Here is a 16,597-nt window from a genome sequence, read left to right on the forward strand (position 1 = left end):
AGCTTTTCCAATAAAATTTGGAGAATATGGAAACGAACAGATTCAAACATCATCGTGATACATAAGATGGCTCAGAATTCAAACATTTGAAAAGAAATCATAAATGACAAAAGCTAGAGACAAAGCCTTTACAAATTCAAGATAGTTGGTGTATACAAATGTATCAATGTGAAGTCTTCACATCCTGTTCATTTATACCTGCCCTCTATTTGTTTAAGTTTCTGTCCCAGGTATTTCTTCATCTGTCTCGATCCCAACCCAGTTGATGAAAGCAAAGAGGAACTCCCTGAAACTGACCTTCCCATTCCTGTCCCAGTCCATTTCTTCTGCATTCATTCAAAAATATAATACATCAATAAATAAACCAATATGATATAAAATTGAGAGGAGGAATAAAAAACTTCAGCAAGAAAAGACGTAGCCAGGTCTGATTAGAAATGCTAAAACGAGCGGAGCAAAGGGCTTTAGAGGGAAAAGGGGGGTTGTGGCAAGTTTTAATTTGAAGTAGGGAGTAAAGAAACCAAAACAAAAGCCAGAGTACAGCTAGTGAAGCAAAATTCATACTGAATCGGGTCCTGGTGATGTGAGAAGGGGATTTCTCCCAAGGAGAAGCCTCATTCAATGCCTTGACCACGTCTTTCTTATTCAGCCTTCCATCTCCATTTTTATCCAGAAAAAAGAATACTTCAATTATGGTGTCAAAAGTCGCTTCAAGCTGTGGCGAGCCTAACCTTGATGTCTGAAACAAAATCCAAACCATTTGTATATGTATATATTTGATTAGTCCAATATTCGCTACACATGTTTAACTCTGAGATAAATTGAAGAATTAATAAAAAGTTTATCGTAAATACAGTATGAGAGGAAGAAGGCTCCTTCAGGAGATAGATGAGACAAAGAAGAACAATGAACTCGTTGAATTGTATCCCTTCACTGCCATCAATGTCACATGAATGGAAAAGATCCTCAACCTCCTCCTCTGTCAGATGGAGTTGCAGTTTTTGTAAGCATTTCTTTAGTTCCTCTCGGTCAATGGTTCCATTAGAGTCCTCATCTATGAGTGAGAGAGAGAAATAACCACTTTTAAGTAAACTTTCTTGATAACAAATTCGAATTGGGAAAAGCTTAGGGAAAGGGGAATCAACCCAGTCTAAGACTTACCATATTGTTCAAACACAGCTCTTATCTTTTTCAATCCCTCCTTGAACTGAGGGAACTTCATAATTATGCTGTCAAGTGACTTGAAATTGTGATGTCCCGATGAAACTCTCTTGGCCTCAGCCATTTTCCTTTCAAGCTTAGCATCCAACCTCTTATACTTGTTTGGTGAACCACAAGGGCAAAGCATGCTTCCCACTTTGATGGACAAAGACTTCAGAGAAGGGCAACCGTGAGATGTGCCTTTAAATGAAACACAATGAGGAATCAATTTAAGCTCAAAATATATGATGAAACCCAGAACACGTCTTGTACATCTTACATCTGATCAATTGCTTCACCAGTTACATTTTAAGATAATCATTGCATTATATGACCATATAACATTTAAAAAATACATTCGAGAGAGGACAAGAATCAAAATGCTGACAGGTTATTCAAGCTGCCTTAATTATCTCAGCAGCATAGTATGGCAACACAGGGAAGAATATTTTGACACATTAATGAATTTTCACAATTTGGAAACAAGTTTCTATCTCACCTTATCCATGCACTACTAAACATGCCTTTTGATATTACTTTCTATTTATCTGACCAAATTGCGATTAAAAAAAAAAATCTTTATTTCTAGCATAGGTTTTCTTTTGGATTTCAGAAAGAACATGGGAAAGTAAAGGAAAGTGTAATATTGCATAGGAAAGAGTTTTCTTTCTTATTATTTTAAGGGCAAACAGGAAAGGACATAGGGTGGTGATGTTTTGGCAGCAAAGCTAACAATGTCATAGTGGAGGTGGTGATAGTAAAGCCTTTGGAGCTGGTAATAATTGTGTAGCAGCAGCAGTATTGATTCTGATGCAAGTTGTGACACTAAAGACGTGGTGCTTATGACATACACTGAAGCAACAATCATACTTTAAGAGATACATATGGTTGAGCTGTGGCAATTTTAGTCTTAATGGTAGCAGCAGTCACAATGCACATGATGTGATAGTGGAGTGTACTAGTGCTGGTAGCAAAGAGATGTTTGCTATTGTGCCGATGGTCTTGGTAGAGCCTCAATTGCCAAATTTAACCTCGTGCTGATAGCACTTTGTATACATGAAACTGCCCTAGTTTCAGCTTCCAACACTTGGACTCAAGCGCTTTCAACACTAACTCACTATCCTTCACATTTTGATAGGAACCCAAAGGTTTCTATCGGTTGAAAATAAAATAAATAAATGGAAAAATGAATAAATCAACTGCTTCAAGGGAATCGGACCTCCAATTGATCACTTCGAGGGATCAACCTCTAAATGTTGCGTAAAGCAATTGATGTTTTCTACATATTTTTATAAAGAGGATTGCAGCATATTCTAGGAAAATAATTATTTCAAAATCACCTACTAATTGGCGCGATGATTTAGTAAAGCTCATTGATCCTTAATTCTACAGAAAGTGACATTTGTGGGAGTATACTCTTGCTGAATCTGCTGAAGAAATATGGCTTGATCTTAGGGAGCGTTTCGCCCAAACAAATGCCCAAAATCTATCAACTCAAATGGTCAATCTCATCTTTGAAACAAGGAAGAGTCATCTGTTTCTACCTACTTTACAAAAATGAAGGCACTATGGGATGAATTGAATTCACTTAGTAATAAAGCCTTGCACTTGCGGTCTTGGTAAAGCAAATACCACGCAGCAGCAACAGGATTGCTAATGGAATTCCTCCAAAGGGCTCCATAAACGATATTCAGCCCTTCGTAGTCAGATTTTGCTAATGGATCCTTTTCCGAATGCTACAAAAATTTATGCCTTGGTTCGCCAAGAGGAGAAGCAGCAAGAAATACAGTGTCTCCTTCCATCACTGCAACAGAAGCCACAGCCCTCTCAGTCAATCTAGCTCCTTCTAATACTGTCAACCGTGCTAATATTAGCACCAATAATGATAGGGATTCTCGCTCCAATCTCCAAGCTAAAAGGTCAAACAATAACAACCAACGCAGTAGTGATCGAAGGCCCAACAAACCCTATCACATTCCTACAAACATCGAGAACAAGTTTCTCTATTAGAGGCAGCCCAGAGAAGAGCTTCTGACTTCTCTGCCAATGGCAGCTCTTCAGGATTGTCATAACTTGGAACAGGTTCTGGTATGGATTGGAGATACAGGGGAAGACATAAGCCGTTCGAGCATGTCTTCAGTTAGAGGGATGAAAAAGCTGATGGTTAATGGTAATTTTAGATGGATAGGTTTACTAATCTCATTTAAAAATTACGGTTGATGTGCCAAAAGTTACATGCATAGCATGTGATTAACTCCAATAAGATGTAACAGAAACTATAATTGAAGGATTTATTTGTCACTACCTACTGAACAAATAAATTGTTCAAATTTAAAATGTAAGAACCAAACTGACACTCAAATTTCAGACTAAGCATAATATTTATAAGAATCACAATATCTTTTAGGAAAATATGACAATCAGATTATTCCTTTTCCAAAACTGCTGGTCACACGATGCCAACGAAGAAAGAACCAAAAGTTACAGTAAAAATGGATCAAATTTATAAGGTTTTAGGGAGAAAAAAAAACAATTCAAACTGAATCAGCTTAATAACTAACAAGAACATATTTAGAACCCCCAACTAAAAACTTGAAAGAAATATAATCACACTTCGTCTGACATACTATACAAAAGGAAAACGAAAAGATAAATAAATGAATAAGCTAAATTAACAACTTAAAGAACGTTACAATAACCCTGAACTATATATGCGACCACCTTCACAAACAAAACCCAAAAAACCAAACCCATAAATTTTCTAGCAATGCCCAGTCTAGATCACAAGAAAACAGCTCACAGATTGAAGAGCACAGGATGAAAATTTGGAAAATAATACCCCCAAAAAAAAAAAAAAAAGACTCACCCGGAGAAACCTTCATGGTGTGAAAGAAGAAGCAGCTTGGTGTTGCAAGAGACGAAAAGGGTCGCAAAGAAAGAACAAAATGAGCCAAAAAAGAGAAGTACCCAGGAAGCAAAAGAGAAAAGGGAAAGGTAATTAATCATATAAAGAAGAGAAGCAAAACGGGGGTTCCTATAAAGTAAGTGGAGATGCCATCATTGCTTTGGAGAAGATGCAGCTCCAACCCAAATGTGCCTTCCTTTTCATCTAATATCTACTCCTTTTTAGATTTTTTACCATTCCATTCTTCTAACTTCGACGTGACTTTGATTCCACTGAAAATCATGAGTGTAAACAGGTAAATGGATAAGAGCATAAACACGCATAACAAAAAAATGATTGACAACAATTATTAAACTACGTAAAATTATTTATAATTTATTATTATTATTATTATTATTTCGCAATCATATTTTTCATTTTAAAATAAATTATAACACCGGTTTGTCATATTTGAAAACTTTGCAATGTCGGTTATTTGTTTAAATTTTTTGTTAAATTTTAATTAAAGATGTCAAAATTTTTAAAATAACCTTTTAAAAAGAAAGGAAAAAAAAAAACTTGCCAATCCATTTTTTTTTTAATGGAAAGCATATAATAATATTTTTCATATCATGTTATTGTTTATATGGAAGGAAAAGATGTTAGAGGTCTCAGATTTTTTTTTTTTTTTTGAAGGTCAAGTTTAGAATTTTGTGGAAATTAAAAATTGAGGTTTAAAATGAAAAAAAAAAAAAAAAATCTAAAAAAACACATAGGTCTGGAATATTTTTTCTACTATTTAATCTTGTCCTTTAAAAGTTTTTACTTCATATTTATTAATTTGTGAAATGGGAGGTGGGAATTGAAAGGTACGTTGGAAAGATAATATTTGAATGACATATTTTTCTCTCTTTTTTTTTTTTTTTTTTTTTTTTTTTTTTTTTTTTTGGGGGGGGGGGGGGGGGGGTGGGGTTCAAAATGGAAAATGACTAATTGGTCCGATGGGAAATTGCTTTATTCGGCTTCATAGGCCCGTACCTCATGGCCTGGTTCTTTCTCTCTAGGCTGTTTATCTTCGCTGGGCTTCTAATGCTCTACTTGTCCAACTTGTGTATGTGGATAATGCTATATGCAAAAGAATAATGATTCAATTCCACCCAAATATACAACTTTTCACCACCTTGTCTACGTGGCAAGGTGGTCCCCCACTACTTTTTTAGTTTTTTTATTTTTTAAAAATAAATTAAGGTGGGGGACCACCTTGCCACATAGACAAGGTGGTGAAAAGTTGTATATTTAGGTAGTAGTGAATCATTACTCTATGCAAAAACTCCTATTTTTATCGTATCCTCTCGTATTAACTTGACTTTTAAAATCTTATCCAATAATGATTCAACTCGAAATCTAAAAAACAGTCAATTTTTTTTTTTTTTTTTTAAAAAAAAGCCTGGAATTGGAAAAGGTTGCACAAAGAAATAAACACTAAGAAAAGAGTAATACTAAAAGCTATATTTTTATATCATAAGTATTTCACAATGCTAACGTAGTAATTTCAACTAACTATTAGATCGGTCCTCGTTAAAATTGGGATGACGTGAAAATAAACATCATCACTTGTAAAATAATAATAATAATAAAATATATCGAGAGATGATGTTCATCATGATGCCATCTCAATTGTATAGTAACCTTAGCATCACGCAAAAAAATGAAAAATAAAAAAAAATATAGAAAAATATGGCATATATCATTTCTCCTAGAAAAACAGGTTTCCACAATTGAAAATTCATAGGGGGAGAGCAACACTAGTCAACTTTAAACCACATTCCTTCAAGTTGCTTATAGTTTTCTTTGTAGACAGATTAATTAGATGGTATCAATCCTTTTGTAAAATTTGCTATGTGTCCTGCTAGTCTACTTAGTTGAAGAAAAGATAAAAAAAACACGCACACACAAAAAGGTATTCTGCTTCTCATCACCTTTGTGACACAATCAATGCCGTCAATTGCAAACCAATTTGCTAGTGACGCAGGTGAAAAAGGGTACTTCCCAACTCTAAAATAAAGGCATTTCCCACATTTAAAAGATCTACCTCAAGAATATACAGACCACTGAAGATATAGTTGACTAAAAGGCTGGAACATGTAGATCTACTGGACAAAGAAGAAAAGAAAAAGGTTTCCATTTCAATAAGGAAATGTCCTACAATTCATCCAATATTAGTCATCATCCATTCTATATCCTGCCGCATGTTACCCTCCAAGGGCAATGAGTCTCCATTACCAAACAAGGGCCTTGATCTCTTCTTCAAAGCAGCAGCCTGCAAACCCATTGCCATTGGAGAAACTGGGCTTCCAGTTGATGTCAAGCAGCTTTCCACAGAGCAGTCGCCAATGCGAGTTGGCAGATTTGAAGTGCTATTGTTCTCTAAAGCTGCAGCAATTTCGGGCAAGTAGGGCATTTTCACGGTCTCTAGGGAAGCCAATCCTTGACAGTCATTGGAAACCTTGATTGCCAGTTCAGAGAGCTCTTCCCTAGCAGCTTCAAGCCCAGCAGATTCAGCAGCCTGGTCATTCAGAGCTTTGCAAGCCTTCTCAAGTATTGACTGCAGGTATTTGCCTTGCGCTTCAATCCGAAGTTGTAGATGACGCTGCACCTGCTTTGAAGAAAACCATTAAGTAATACTTTGTTAAAAATATTTAGGCCATGGCCATCAAGGTGAGAGCGCTTAAGTGGAAAAATATGCCACATCATACTATATCATTACGCCAGCCTGTAGGTTTTTCAAGGAGACTGGTTTGGTGGTTCATGGGAAAAAGGTCAATTACTAATAACTGACATGTGACCCCAAAAGCAGTTATGTCAATGGGGACTCCTTATTTGGTCGGTATATCCCCAAGAAGAAATAGTAAACCATAGGATACGTGCCTCTCATTCTTAGAGAATATCATGGACCACTCTGCACGTGTGTAGGCCACAGATGCGGACTTGCCTATAAATACCCTTAGCCTATGCAGAAGGGGTGGTTTTTGCGCCCATTTACATGGGCACTCTCATATGCACACAAGATGGACCTCCACCCTTCTCTCCTTTTCTCACATCTCCACTGACCACACCCCCCTTGTCATCTATGGCATGGCTTTCCCAGATTTTTCATGCACAACCATGCTTCTTAAAAATCCTAATTTAGCAGTCCAACCAACCTGCACATCCCCATTCTTCTTGATTGTGGTGACTTTTAGAGGGCTAGAAGTTATTTTAAATTTGAAAACACGTGGCTGAAACAAATGGTTTCGTGAGGAAGGTGAGGCATTGGTGATCTTCCTATTGTTTTCATGGCTGTCCTAGCTTCATTTTGGCCCAAAAACTAAAAGCTCTTAAAGATGACTTAAAAATGTGGAATGATACGGAGTTTGTTAACGTGAAAAAGAATTAAAGGGCTATTCTTGATGGTTTAAAAGGGCTAGATGGAATTGAAGAACAAAGACTGCTTTCTAGTGAGGAGAAAGTGAGGAAGGATGAGACTAGAGATGAACTGGGGAAGACAATTCTTTTGGAGGAGGTGAGCTAGAAGCAAAAGTCAGGCGTGTTGTGGTTTAGAGAGGGGGATAAAAATACCAAATTCTTCCATTGGGTGGCTAACTCTAATAGAAAATGTAATTCGTTAGAGAATTTGGTTATCAATGGTGACATCCCTTCTAATCCGATTGAGATTAAGAAGCATATAGTCCAATTTTTCACTCTGCTCTTTAATGAGAACGAAATTTGGCGCCAAATTTGGATGGTCTTCCTTTCCACTCTCTTAGTGAGGAGGAGGCTATTTGGGTGAAGTGAGTTTTCGAGGAAGGGGAGGTATTCGAAGGGGTAAAAGAGTTGAATAGGGATAAGGTGCCAGGTCCAAATGGTTTTTTTTTGCGGTTTTCTTCCAATCTTGCAGGGATGCTATCAAAGAAGATGTTATGAAGGTGTTTCTTGGGTTCCATGAACGTGGCAAATTCGTCAAAAGTTTGAATGTGACCCTCATTTCCCTTATTCCTAAGAAAGTGGGAGTTGTTGAGATTAGAGACTTTCAACCTATTAGCTTGGTTAGTGGCATTTATAAGATTATTGCGAAGGTTTTGGCTAATAGATTGAAATTTGTTATGGAGCATATCATTTTGAAGACTCAAAATGCTTTTATCAGAGGTTGTTAGATTTTAGATTATGTTCTTATTGCCAATGAACGCATAGATAATTGTCTCAAATCGGGGGAGCCAGGAGTGTTATGTAAATTGGACTTAGAAAAGGCTTATGACCATGTCAACTGTGATCTTTTGCTCTACATGTTAAGGAGATGTGGATTTGGGGAGAAATAACAGAGTTGAATTGAGCATTGCATTTTCATAGTTCCGTTTTCTATTCTAATTAATAGTACTCCCAGTGGCTTTTTTAGTAGCTCTCATGGTTTGAGACATGGTGCTCCTCTATCCCCTTTACTTTTTGTAATTGTTACGGAAGCTTTAAGTAAAATGATGGCCGTCTTTGTGACTGGGGGTTTTATTTTTGACTTTTCCATGGGGGCTAGGAATGACGATACACTAGTTCTCTCATCTTTTGCAGATGATACCATTATTTTCTATGGGGTTGCTAGGGATAATCTTCGTTATCTGAGATGTGTTCTCCTTTGCTTTATAGTTGTTTCAGGGTTGAAGATTAACTTGGCTAAATCTGAGTTGGTTCCTGTTGGTTGTGTGTCGAATGTGAATGTCTTGACTTGGAATCTGGTTTGTAGGGTTTCATCTATGCCGTTAAAATACTTGGGCCTCCCTTAGGATGCTCCTTTCAAGGCTAGATTTATTTCGGAAACAATTATTGAGAAGATGGAGAGAAGATTAGCAAGGTGGAAAAGACTATCTTTCAAAGGGCGGTCGATTAAGTTGATCAAGAGCACACTTTCCAACTTGCCTACATATTTCATTTCCCTCTTCCCTATCCTGATCAGGATTGATAATAGGATAGAAAAATTGCAAGGGGATTTCTTATGAGGTGGCTTGAGAAACGAGCTCAAGTTCCATCTTGTTAGTTGGAAGTAGGTCTGTACTCCCCTTAGTCTTGGAGGTTTGGTGATTAGGAGCTTAACCACTTTCAATCAAACTCTATTGGGAAAGTGGCTTTGGAGATATGTTGTGGAGAGAAAGATTCTCTGGCGTCAGATCGTAGATAAAAAAATATGGAAGTTTGGGGAGCGAATGGTGCTCTAAAGTTGTTTCTAATCCTTATGGAGTAAATCTTTGGAAACATATTAGGAGGGGCTGAGATACTTTCTCTAGGTTTGTTACTATCCGGGTGGGTGATGGCTCTCGGACCTGGTTTTGGCATGACACTTGGTGTGAGGATTGCCCTCTAAAGGAATCCTTTATGGAGCTTTTTTGCATTGCAAGGGATAGGGATGCTCTGGTGTAGGATCATATGCTTCCTTTCTCAATGCTCTATATTTTGCTAGGAGAAGTCGGGGAGATGAAGACAAATGTTGTTGGGTTCCTTCCAAAAAACAATTTTTTGAGGTTAGAACATTTTACAAAGTTCTCCTCTACAACATTGACTACCCTTTCCCTTGGAAGAGTATCTAGAGACCCAAGGCTCCCTTGAGGGTGGCTTTGTTCACGTGAACAACTTCTTTAGGAAAAAATTTCCCTATGGATAATATCTGCAAGCTGTAACACCCTACTCCCACATTGGGAAGATGAATAGCCCACATAGTGGGTAGATTATAAAGATATTCATCGGTACTAAGTCCCACATTGGTTCCTTATTAGGTGAGATCATGCTTTATAAATGAGTTTAGAGAAGCTCCAAATTAACTAGTTTTTTTGGAGTGATAGTACAAAAGTAACTAGCACTTTCCCTTGATCGTTACAAATGGTATCAGAACAACTTAGTAACGTTATATGATACTTGAATACTGCATGATGTTGCCCTGACGTGGACGTCAAGGATTTAAGGGGAAGAGATTGTAACACTCCAACCTCACATTGGGAAGATGAATAACCCACATAAAGTGAGTACATTATAAAGGTATCCATTAGTGCTGAGTTCCACATTGGTTCCTTACTAGGCAAGACTGGGCATTATAAGCTATTTTAAAGGACTCCAAATTGACTAATCTTTTTGGAGTGAAAGCGTAGATGTGGTTAGCGCTTTCTCTGGGTTGTTACACAAGCAGCACACATTGTGATAAATTGATGTTGTATGTGCCAAAAAAGTGGAGAAACTCTCCATCATCTCCTTTTCTTCATTGTGATATTGTGAGAGACTTGTGGAATTTGGTATTTAGAATGTTTGGAGTATAGTGGGTAATGCCGAGGCAGGTGGTGGAGCTCCTAGCGTGTTGGAAAAGAAGGTTTAGTCAGAATAATCTTAATGTTGTTTGGAATGTAATCCCTTTTTGTTTAATGTTGTGCATTTGGAGAGAAAGGAATGCTCAAAATTTCGAGGATTGCAAGAAGATGATCTCAGATCTACAGCTTTGTTTCCTTAAAAAATCCCTCTTTGAATGGATCTCTGTTAATGCCCTTTTTGACGCCTCTAACTTTGCAGCCTTTTGTGCTCTTTTCCCTTGGTTCATGATCTTGTTGGGTATTCCTTCTTGTATACTTGAGTTGTGCCCCTTGCGTTTTTAATAAATTTGCTTTACTTATTTTTATTTTTTTTTTTAAAAAAAAACAAACAAACTTATAAAAGGAAATCCAAAAACTGTATTTCAGGTTAAGGTTGCATTTAGCTTAGCTTACAATAAGACTTATGCAAATGTCTGCAATTATAGTGTAATTATCCAAGATAAAGTAAAAGCAATTATGTTAAATCCTTGGAGTTTGAGAAAATTCTCAGAAGTGATTTGTTGTTTTTTGACTTCATTACATTTATGGCTCATGCATGTCGGTAGGTAAATTATTGAATGCATGCCCAAACTGGTTTATGCTAACCTAAAAACATAGTAAGCTGCATTTTAGTAGCCAACCAGACACAAGAAAGAAACTAACCTCCAGCTGCTCATGCAGTCTTCGTTGGACTTCCATTTGTAATCGCAATGCCTCAGTAACTTGGTAACCACTGTTTGAAAGATGAAAATGAAGCATGAAGACATGGATTTACAAGTTCTTACCAACAAAAAAATAAAGAAAAGAAAAGAAATGAGGGGGATTAACAAGTTCTCGAAGAGACAAAGGAAAAGATTATTTACTCATTCATATCCTGTGTCATCATTCTTGATGATGGCGACGAAGACGAACCAGTATCCTGACTTTCCGCAATGCAGGAAGCTGCAATCCCAAATGCAGACCATTAATCAATAAAAAACTCAAATGCTGCTACTTGTCACCAATATCATCGGCCATTTCCACCATCTGATGTGGTAAATACTAACTTGCTTCCATATTACAACAAAGCACTATTATAATAGTTGAGCACATCAAATCAGTGAAAAGGCTGACCAATTTACAGTTGAGAAGAACTACTTTTTCAAGAATTTTTCTTGGCACATGCATCCTGTTTTGACCTTAAACACATGCATAATAAAAATTAAAATTAAAAAATTAAGTAACTGAAGAAGACAAATGCCGAAAGAAAAAGAAGTATTCCATAGTTATCTTAAAACTCCTGAAAAGGACCTTTTATTTCTCTGCCAAAAATAAAAATGGAACCTTCTATTTAAAAACCCTAGTCCTGCACCTGCTGAATAGAGTAGTTTCTTCAAACAAAATTAGTGATAAAAACATGCCCAAAAATTATACCCTGGGTGTTCTGAAAGTTTCTTCCATAGGCTCTTTTCGTTGGATGTTCTCATAAAATTTCTGGTATTTTCCTTCTATTATATAAGGATCATGAAGACATTCAAAAATCTCCTTATAACATTGGGAATGGGTAGGGGATGGGTGGCATACTTATAAGAGAACATGCAAAATAATAATAAAATAAAATAAAAAATGTAATGAAGATTTAAGGTAAATACCATCCTTTGAGTTTTCAATTGAGTCCTTGAAAGATTGCTTTCCCAAGCGATATTTCTGCAAGAATAGGGCATCACAGACAGGAAAAGCAATGAATATACCACACCAAATTACCACATGTTATGGGGCAGGAAAAGACCAGGAGTTGATTGCAAACGAGATACAAAATGAGTTTAAAATCATGTGCTCAAACTTTTGGTATCCCCTAAGTCTGTGTGTGTGTGTGTGTCCCCCCTCACTCTCTCTCTCTTTCAGATTATCTTGCCAATAAAAAAGGCATACACAAGTGGACAATCAGGCTCAATTAGAAGAGGGTACAATAACAACAAACCTGAAGATGTGATTTCAAGTGATAAAGGGTGAGCCCTTTTACTCCCATTGTTCTCATAATAGTCTTAGGTGTTGCTTCTGCAATGCACATCAACATGGCACCAGAGAGTTCAAACAACAGTTTATCAAGAATTCCAAAATCTTATAGAAGAAACTAGCTGTCAAATGGCATATAGTTATTGGCCAAACAAAAGCAGATGTGCAGAGCTAGGTGCAATACAAATCAACACGGGTCCAAATTGAGCAACGAAACCATAAGCCTGAAAAAATGTTCATAAACTGAGTTCTATTAGTGATTGACCAGTAGCATTTCTAGGTGATCCTGATTGACGATTGGAGTAGAAGATAATGTCCCACTTCCCAAATTAGGGCATATGGAAGCTTAAATTTTACTTTTCAACATAACACGAGGACAGCCTCAGTCAAGCCGTGTAGCACAACTGATCAACATTTAAAAGGTAACAATAACATACTTCCTGACAGCAACAGTTAGTCATAAATCACTGAGTTACCAATATACTACACTTAGAAGGACACAAGAAACTTGCAGTCAACCAACACATTTCTGTTGAATTTAAAGAGCCAGACTAGAAAACAAACTCAGGAATAGAATTAGGATACTGCCACACATTCTAACTTCCATGATTTGATATGGCTCCATCAATCCTGGAAGCTAGGATATGGTGAAAGTTTCCGGCCACAATCAGGAATAGAGAAAATCTAGCAGTCTGTAAACCCCAGCTAGCTTAAGACCATCCATAGTATCTGAAGTAGTTAACAACCAGTTTACCCATTCAAGTGAAATTAGAAACATATTATGTTCTTGTGGCGCATTCAGCATAAAATATTGCAACCTTGCAGTCTGCATTGAAAGTGGCCGCACCACATCAAACATGTTCACATCTTAGAACCTGGTAATGCTACCTTTATAGTTTTGCATTCTTGCAAAATTTATCCTTTTTTTTCTTCCCACATCCATACTAATGCTCTCCTCTCACCTACAATTTGGCCAGGTTCTTTTGTTGTCCTTTGTTCACGGTTGGGAAACTATGTTAATCTTAGAGTAAATCCTAATTTCTGTTTCTTTTATATGTAGCGGCGTATTAATGTTCTTAATTTATTAATGACAAGAACCAATAACAAAAAATATTATGTAAAAAAATTATGCTGTCATCAAAATTATACAACATAAATCGCATTATCACGTTGCAGTCTCGGGACACTAAGATTTGCACATCAATCTCTGCACTACCATTGACCCACATATTAGTATAGACTTTATAACAATCATAGAATATTCTTTCGAGCACAAAAAAATAAAAAATAAAAAAATACTATTGTTGCTTTAGTTTGTCTTAAAGCTAAACTATGTAGACCATTATTATTGAACTAAATGGTTCCAAAACAGATCGGTTTGACCGTACTTCTTGTTGAAGTATCCGAGAAACTTGCAATGGAGTGCATTAAAACCAAGGATGAAAAGCCGTTGGGGAAAAAAAAAAACCCGAACATGAACTAGGCCAAAACTCATGAAGTACAATCCCTAAACAACCAAACCCATAATGACCAAATCGATAACAAATATAACAATGATGACGGACAATGTAGTCAAACTTGAAAACAAGAGAAAATGGTAGCAATAACATATCTTGCTTGCCAATGAAGAAACTCACACTCCTATAATCACTTAAACTTCAGCACAGCCAAAAACTACATCAATACCATAATAACCAACTACTATACCGTTATCCAAAAGCACAAAATCGAAATAATAAATATATAGAAAAATATCCTAATCCAACAAAAAAATCAAACGCATTTAAGCACCAATATTGTAGAAAGAAGAACGAAACCCAACAACCAAAGCACAATCAAGAACCACAAAACTCAACATTTTAATCTTAGAAACCATGAAAGCCAAAAAATCTGAATAAGAAACAAAACCAACCAAGACTAAGAATAGTAATAGTGTTAGACAAGTAGTAGCAGTATTAGTTTACGCACTGTCAGGGCCACCGAGCTGGGTCACAGCGTCCACGAACCTCTCGTGGAGCTCGGTGGTCCACCGGAGGCGGGGCTTCGGATCCGAGGTGAGGACCAAGCAAGCGTCGCCGGGTAGGTTCGTACCGTCCAGGGCTCCCTGGAACTCGCCGTGCCCGACGTCGAGCGGGAGCGAGTGAATGGCCGAGTACATTCCCGAAGGCCTCACTGGAAAACACCCAGAAGTTTATTTCCCGAGAAAGTGAGGGAAAAAAAAAAAAAAAAAGTGGAGTAAGCAGCAATAAAGAAAGTGGAAAGATCCGGTTGGGGAGAAAACGGGTACCTGGGTTCGGGGCTCGGAGCCCCGAATCAGTTAGAGAAGAAAGGAGGAAGATATAGATAACTGTGTTGTCTGAGAGACAGGGAATATATATTGAGTGAATAAGGCATGCAGAGAGGCTGGACAGCGATGTCCTGTTCTGTCCCTGTCTCTTCTTCTCTCTCTCTCTCTCTCTCTCTCTTTGTCTGAAGGAGTGTGTGTGACTACTGTACCAGAGGCTTTGTAAAAAGAGGGCAATCAATGTAGCACCATGTTATCTGGTTGGCATTTCTTCATTTTGTGTTATTGAAATATTTAGGGCACGTTTGGGACCATTATTTCTTAAAAATATATAGAAGTATTATTAGGAATATAAGAAGAAGTTAAAATGAAATGATTTTTTTTTTTTTAATTTTTTGAAGGTTGTGTTTTTTTGCAAGAATGTTGAGCAATGGCATTGATGATAAAATATGTTAAGGGTAAGTTCTAGATATACTTAAAGGATTCTTAGAACCCCTATATGACCCATACCTGAATTAGGAGTTGAAAGGTGTGTTTGACATTGCGATTTCGTAAATAAAAAATAGAGTTTTAAACTAAATCGTAGAAAATGAGTAATTTGTAATTTATGTTTTTTAAAAAATTGCGTTTTGAAAAACACAGAAAATTTGTTTTTTCAAATTGCATATAAGATTGTATTTTTTTTGAAAACGCACAATTTTAAAGGCTAAACTGCGATTTTTCGTACTTTTTTAAATTGCAAATCCTAACCCAACTTGAACATTTAATTGAGAATACCCTATTTTTTAAGAGTTAATCCTAACCTATTTTAATATGCGGTGCTTCTCACATACTATTTAAATTATATATATATACTTTTAACATATTTAAAAAATACATAACAATTTCATAGACCGAGTAATAAGAAGTTTTTTCAACTCAATTCAAAAGAAAATTTTGTCCTCACTTGTATAATACAAAATTGGTCCCGTGCTTTTGGTGTGTATCAAGAAAAAATAGTCGGTTAACGAAAGTAAACAGAATGATTGATTTTACACTAATCAAAAGCATAATGACTAATTTGATCACTTTTGAAAACCCTAATTTGATACACACCAAAAGCACATAGACTAATTTTATAATCAACCCTAATTTTTTTTTTTCCACCCTAAAAAATGACCCAAGGTAATAATTGGGTGGGTGGGTGGGTGGGGGTGGATGATGCAGACAAAGCCGGTCCAAAGGGAGGAGAAGGCCAACAAGACAAAGGGCGGCCAGTCTGGACCCCTCCACATACTTGTACCAGTGGTTGCCATTCATTGGAAGGGAAACTCATGCAGACACTGGAAAACAAGCTGACAATGAACTTTCAGACAAAAATGTCTTCCAAATTTCCAATTATGGTGATAGCAGGGAGGTTCCTCAGTCTTGTTGACAAGACCACCTCTTTCCACTTTGAATGCCAAAAAAAATAAGAAAAAAAACTCTAACTGTTGCAGAATCACACCAATCAATGGAGCCTTTAGTAAGCTTTTTGCATTTATTGCAGAGAAAAGTAAGAAAAATTTCATGCATCTGACAAAATTAATGTCAAAAGGTCACAGTGAGTTAAATGAAGTTCTAAAGCTAAATGGGGTTGTACCTAAACAGAGATTGTTAACAAATTGTTTTGCCTGTAAATTAGAAAACAAATTTTGGATACTTATTACCTATTTGACTATGTATGTGAGGTACCTTTTCTAGCACAATGAAGGGTTAAGTGGTCCATATCATTAGAATAATCAGGAATAATAAGAAAATAAGTTGTTATTTTTGCTGTGATGACAGACAAGACACGTAATTCAAATGCAGATCATAATTAATTAACAAAACTATTCACTTGAGACATGATTGAGATGA

At 36.6% G+C, this 16,597-nt stretch overlaps 2 protein-coding genes across 2 annotated transcripts; both read right to left on the reverse strand.

Annotated features, from left to right (window-relative positions):
* Positions 1 to 39: 39 nt before the first annotated feature.
* Positions 40 to 4,359, reverse strand: LOC133872344 (probable calcium-binding protein CML22). Its single transcript, XM_062309837.1, has 5 exons — positions 4,067 to 4,359; positions 1,162 to 1,401; positions 855 to 1,054; positions 565 to 739; positions 40 to 326 (listed from the first exon to the last, which is right to left on the reverse strand). The coding sequence occupies exons 1-5, from the start codon at positions 4,080 to 4,082 to the stop codon at positions 214 to 216; spliced, it is 744 nt and encodes a 247-aa protein (XP_062165821.1). The 5' UTR covers positions 4,083 to 4,359; the 3' UTR covers positions 40 to 213.
* Positions 4,360 to 6,115: 1,756 nt separating this feature from the next.
* On the reverse strand, positions 6,116 to 14,920 carry LOC133872356 (protein PHR1-LIKE 2). The gene is made up of 7 exons (XM_062309849.1): positions 14,723 to 14,920; positions 14,404 to 14,607; positions 12,401 to 12,477; positions 12,072 to 12,126; positions 11,304 to 11,382; positions 11,104 to 11,173; positions 6,116 to 6,740 (listed from the first exon to the last, which is right to left on the reverse strand). Exons 2-7 carry the CDS (start codon positions 14,591 to 14,593, stop codon positions 6,294 to 6,296), a joined length of 918 nt encoding a protein of 305 aa, XP_062165833.1. The 5' UTR covers positions 14,594 to 14,607; positions 14,723 to 14,920; the 3' UTR covers positions 6,116 to 6,293.
* Positions 14,921 to 16,597: the final 1,677 nt, after the last annotated feature.

This window comes from Alnus glutinosa, chromosome 1 (assembly GCF_958979055.1).
Source record: "Alnus glutinosa chromosome 1, dhAlnGlut1.1, whole genome shotgun sequence".
Classification (NCBI taxonomy): domain Eukaryota; kingdom Viridiplantae; phylum Streptophyta; class Magnoliopsida; order Fagales; family Betulaceae; genus Alnus; species Alnus glutinosa.

What these genes read in the sequence shown, in the direction of transcription:
- LOC133872356 (XM_062309849.1), bottom strand. Translation starts at nt 14,593, where the DNA reads ATGTACTCGGCCATTCACTCGCTCCCGCTCGACGTCGGGCACGGCGAG. An exon ending in ACTTGAAATCACATCTTCAG is followed by an intron (nt 12,127 to 12,400) that starts GTTTGTTGTTAT and finishes CTATTCTTGCAG; the next exon opens with AAATATCGCTTGGGAAAGCA. An exon ending in GACTGCATGAGCAGCTGGAG is followed by an intron (nt 6,741 to 11,103) that starts GTTAGTTTCTTT and finishes TCTTCAAAGCAG; the next exon opens with GTGCAGCGTCATCTACAACT.
- LOC133872344 (XM_062309837.1), bottom strand. An exon ending in AGCCTTCTTCCTCTCATACT is followed by an intron (nt 740 to 854) that starts GTATTTACGATA and finishes ATTTTGTTTCAG; the next exon opens with ACATCAAGGTTAGGCTCGCC. An exon ending in CATCACCAGGACCCGATTCA is followed by an intron (nt 327 to 564) that starts GTATGAATTTTG and finishes GAATGAATGCAG; the next exon opens with AAGAAATGGACTGGGACAGG.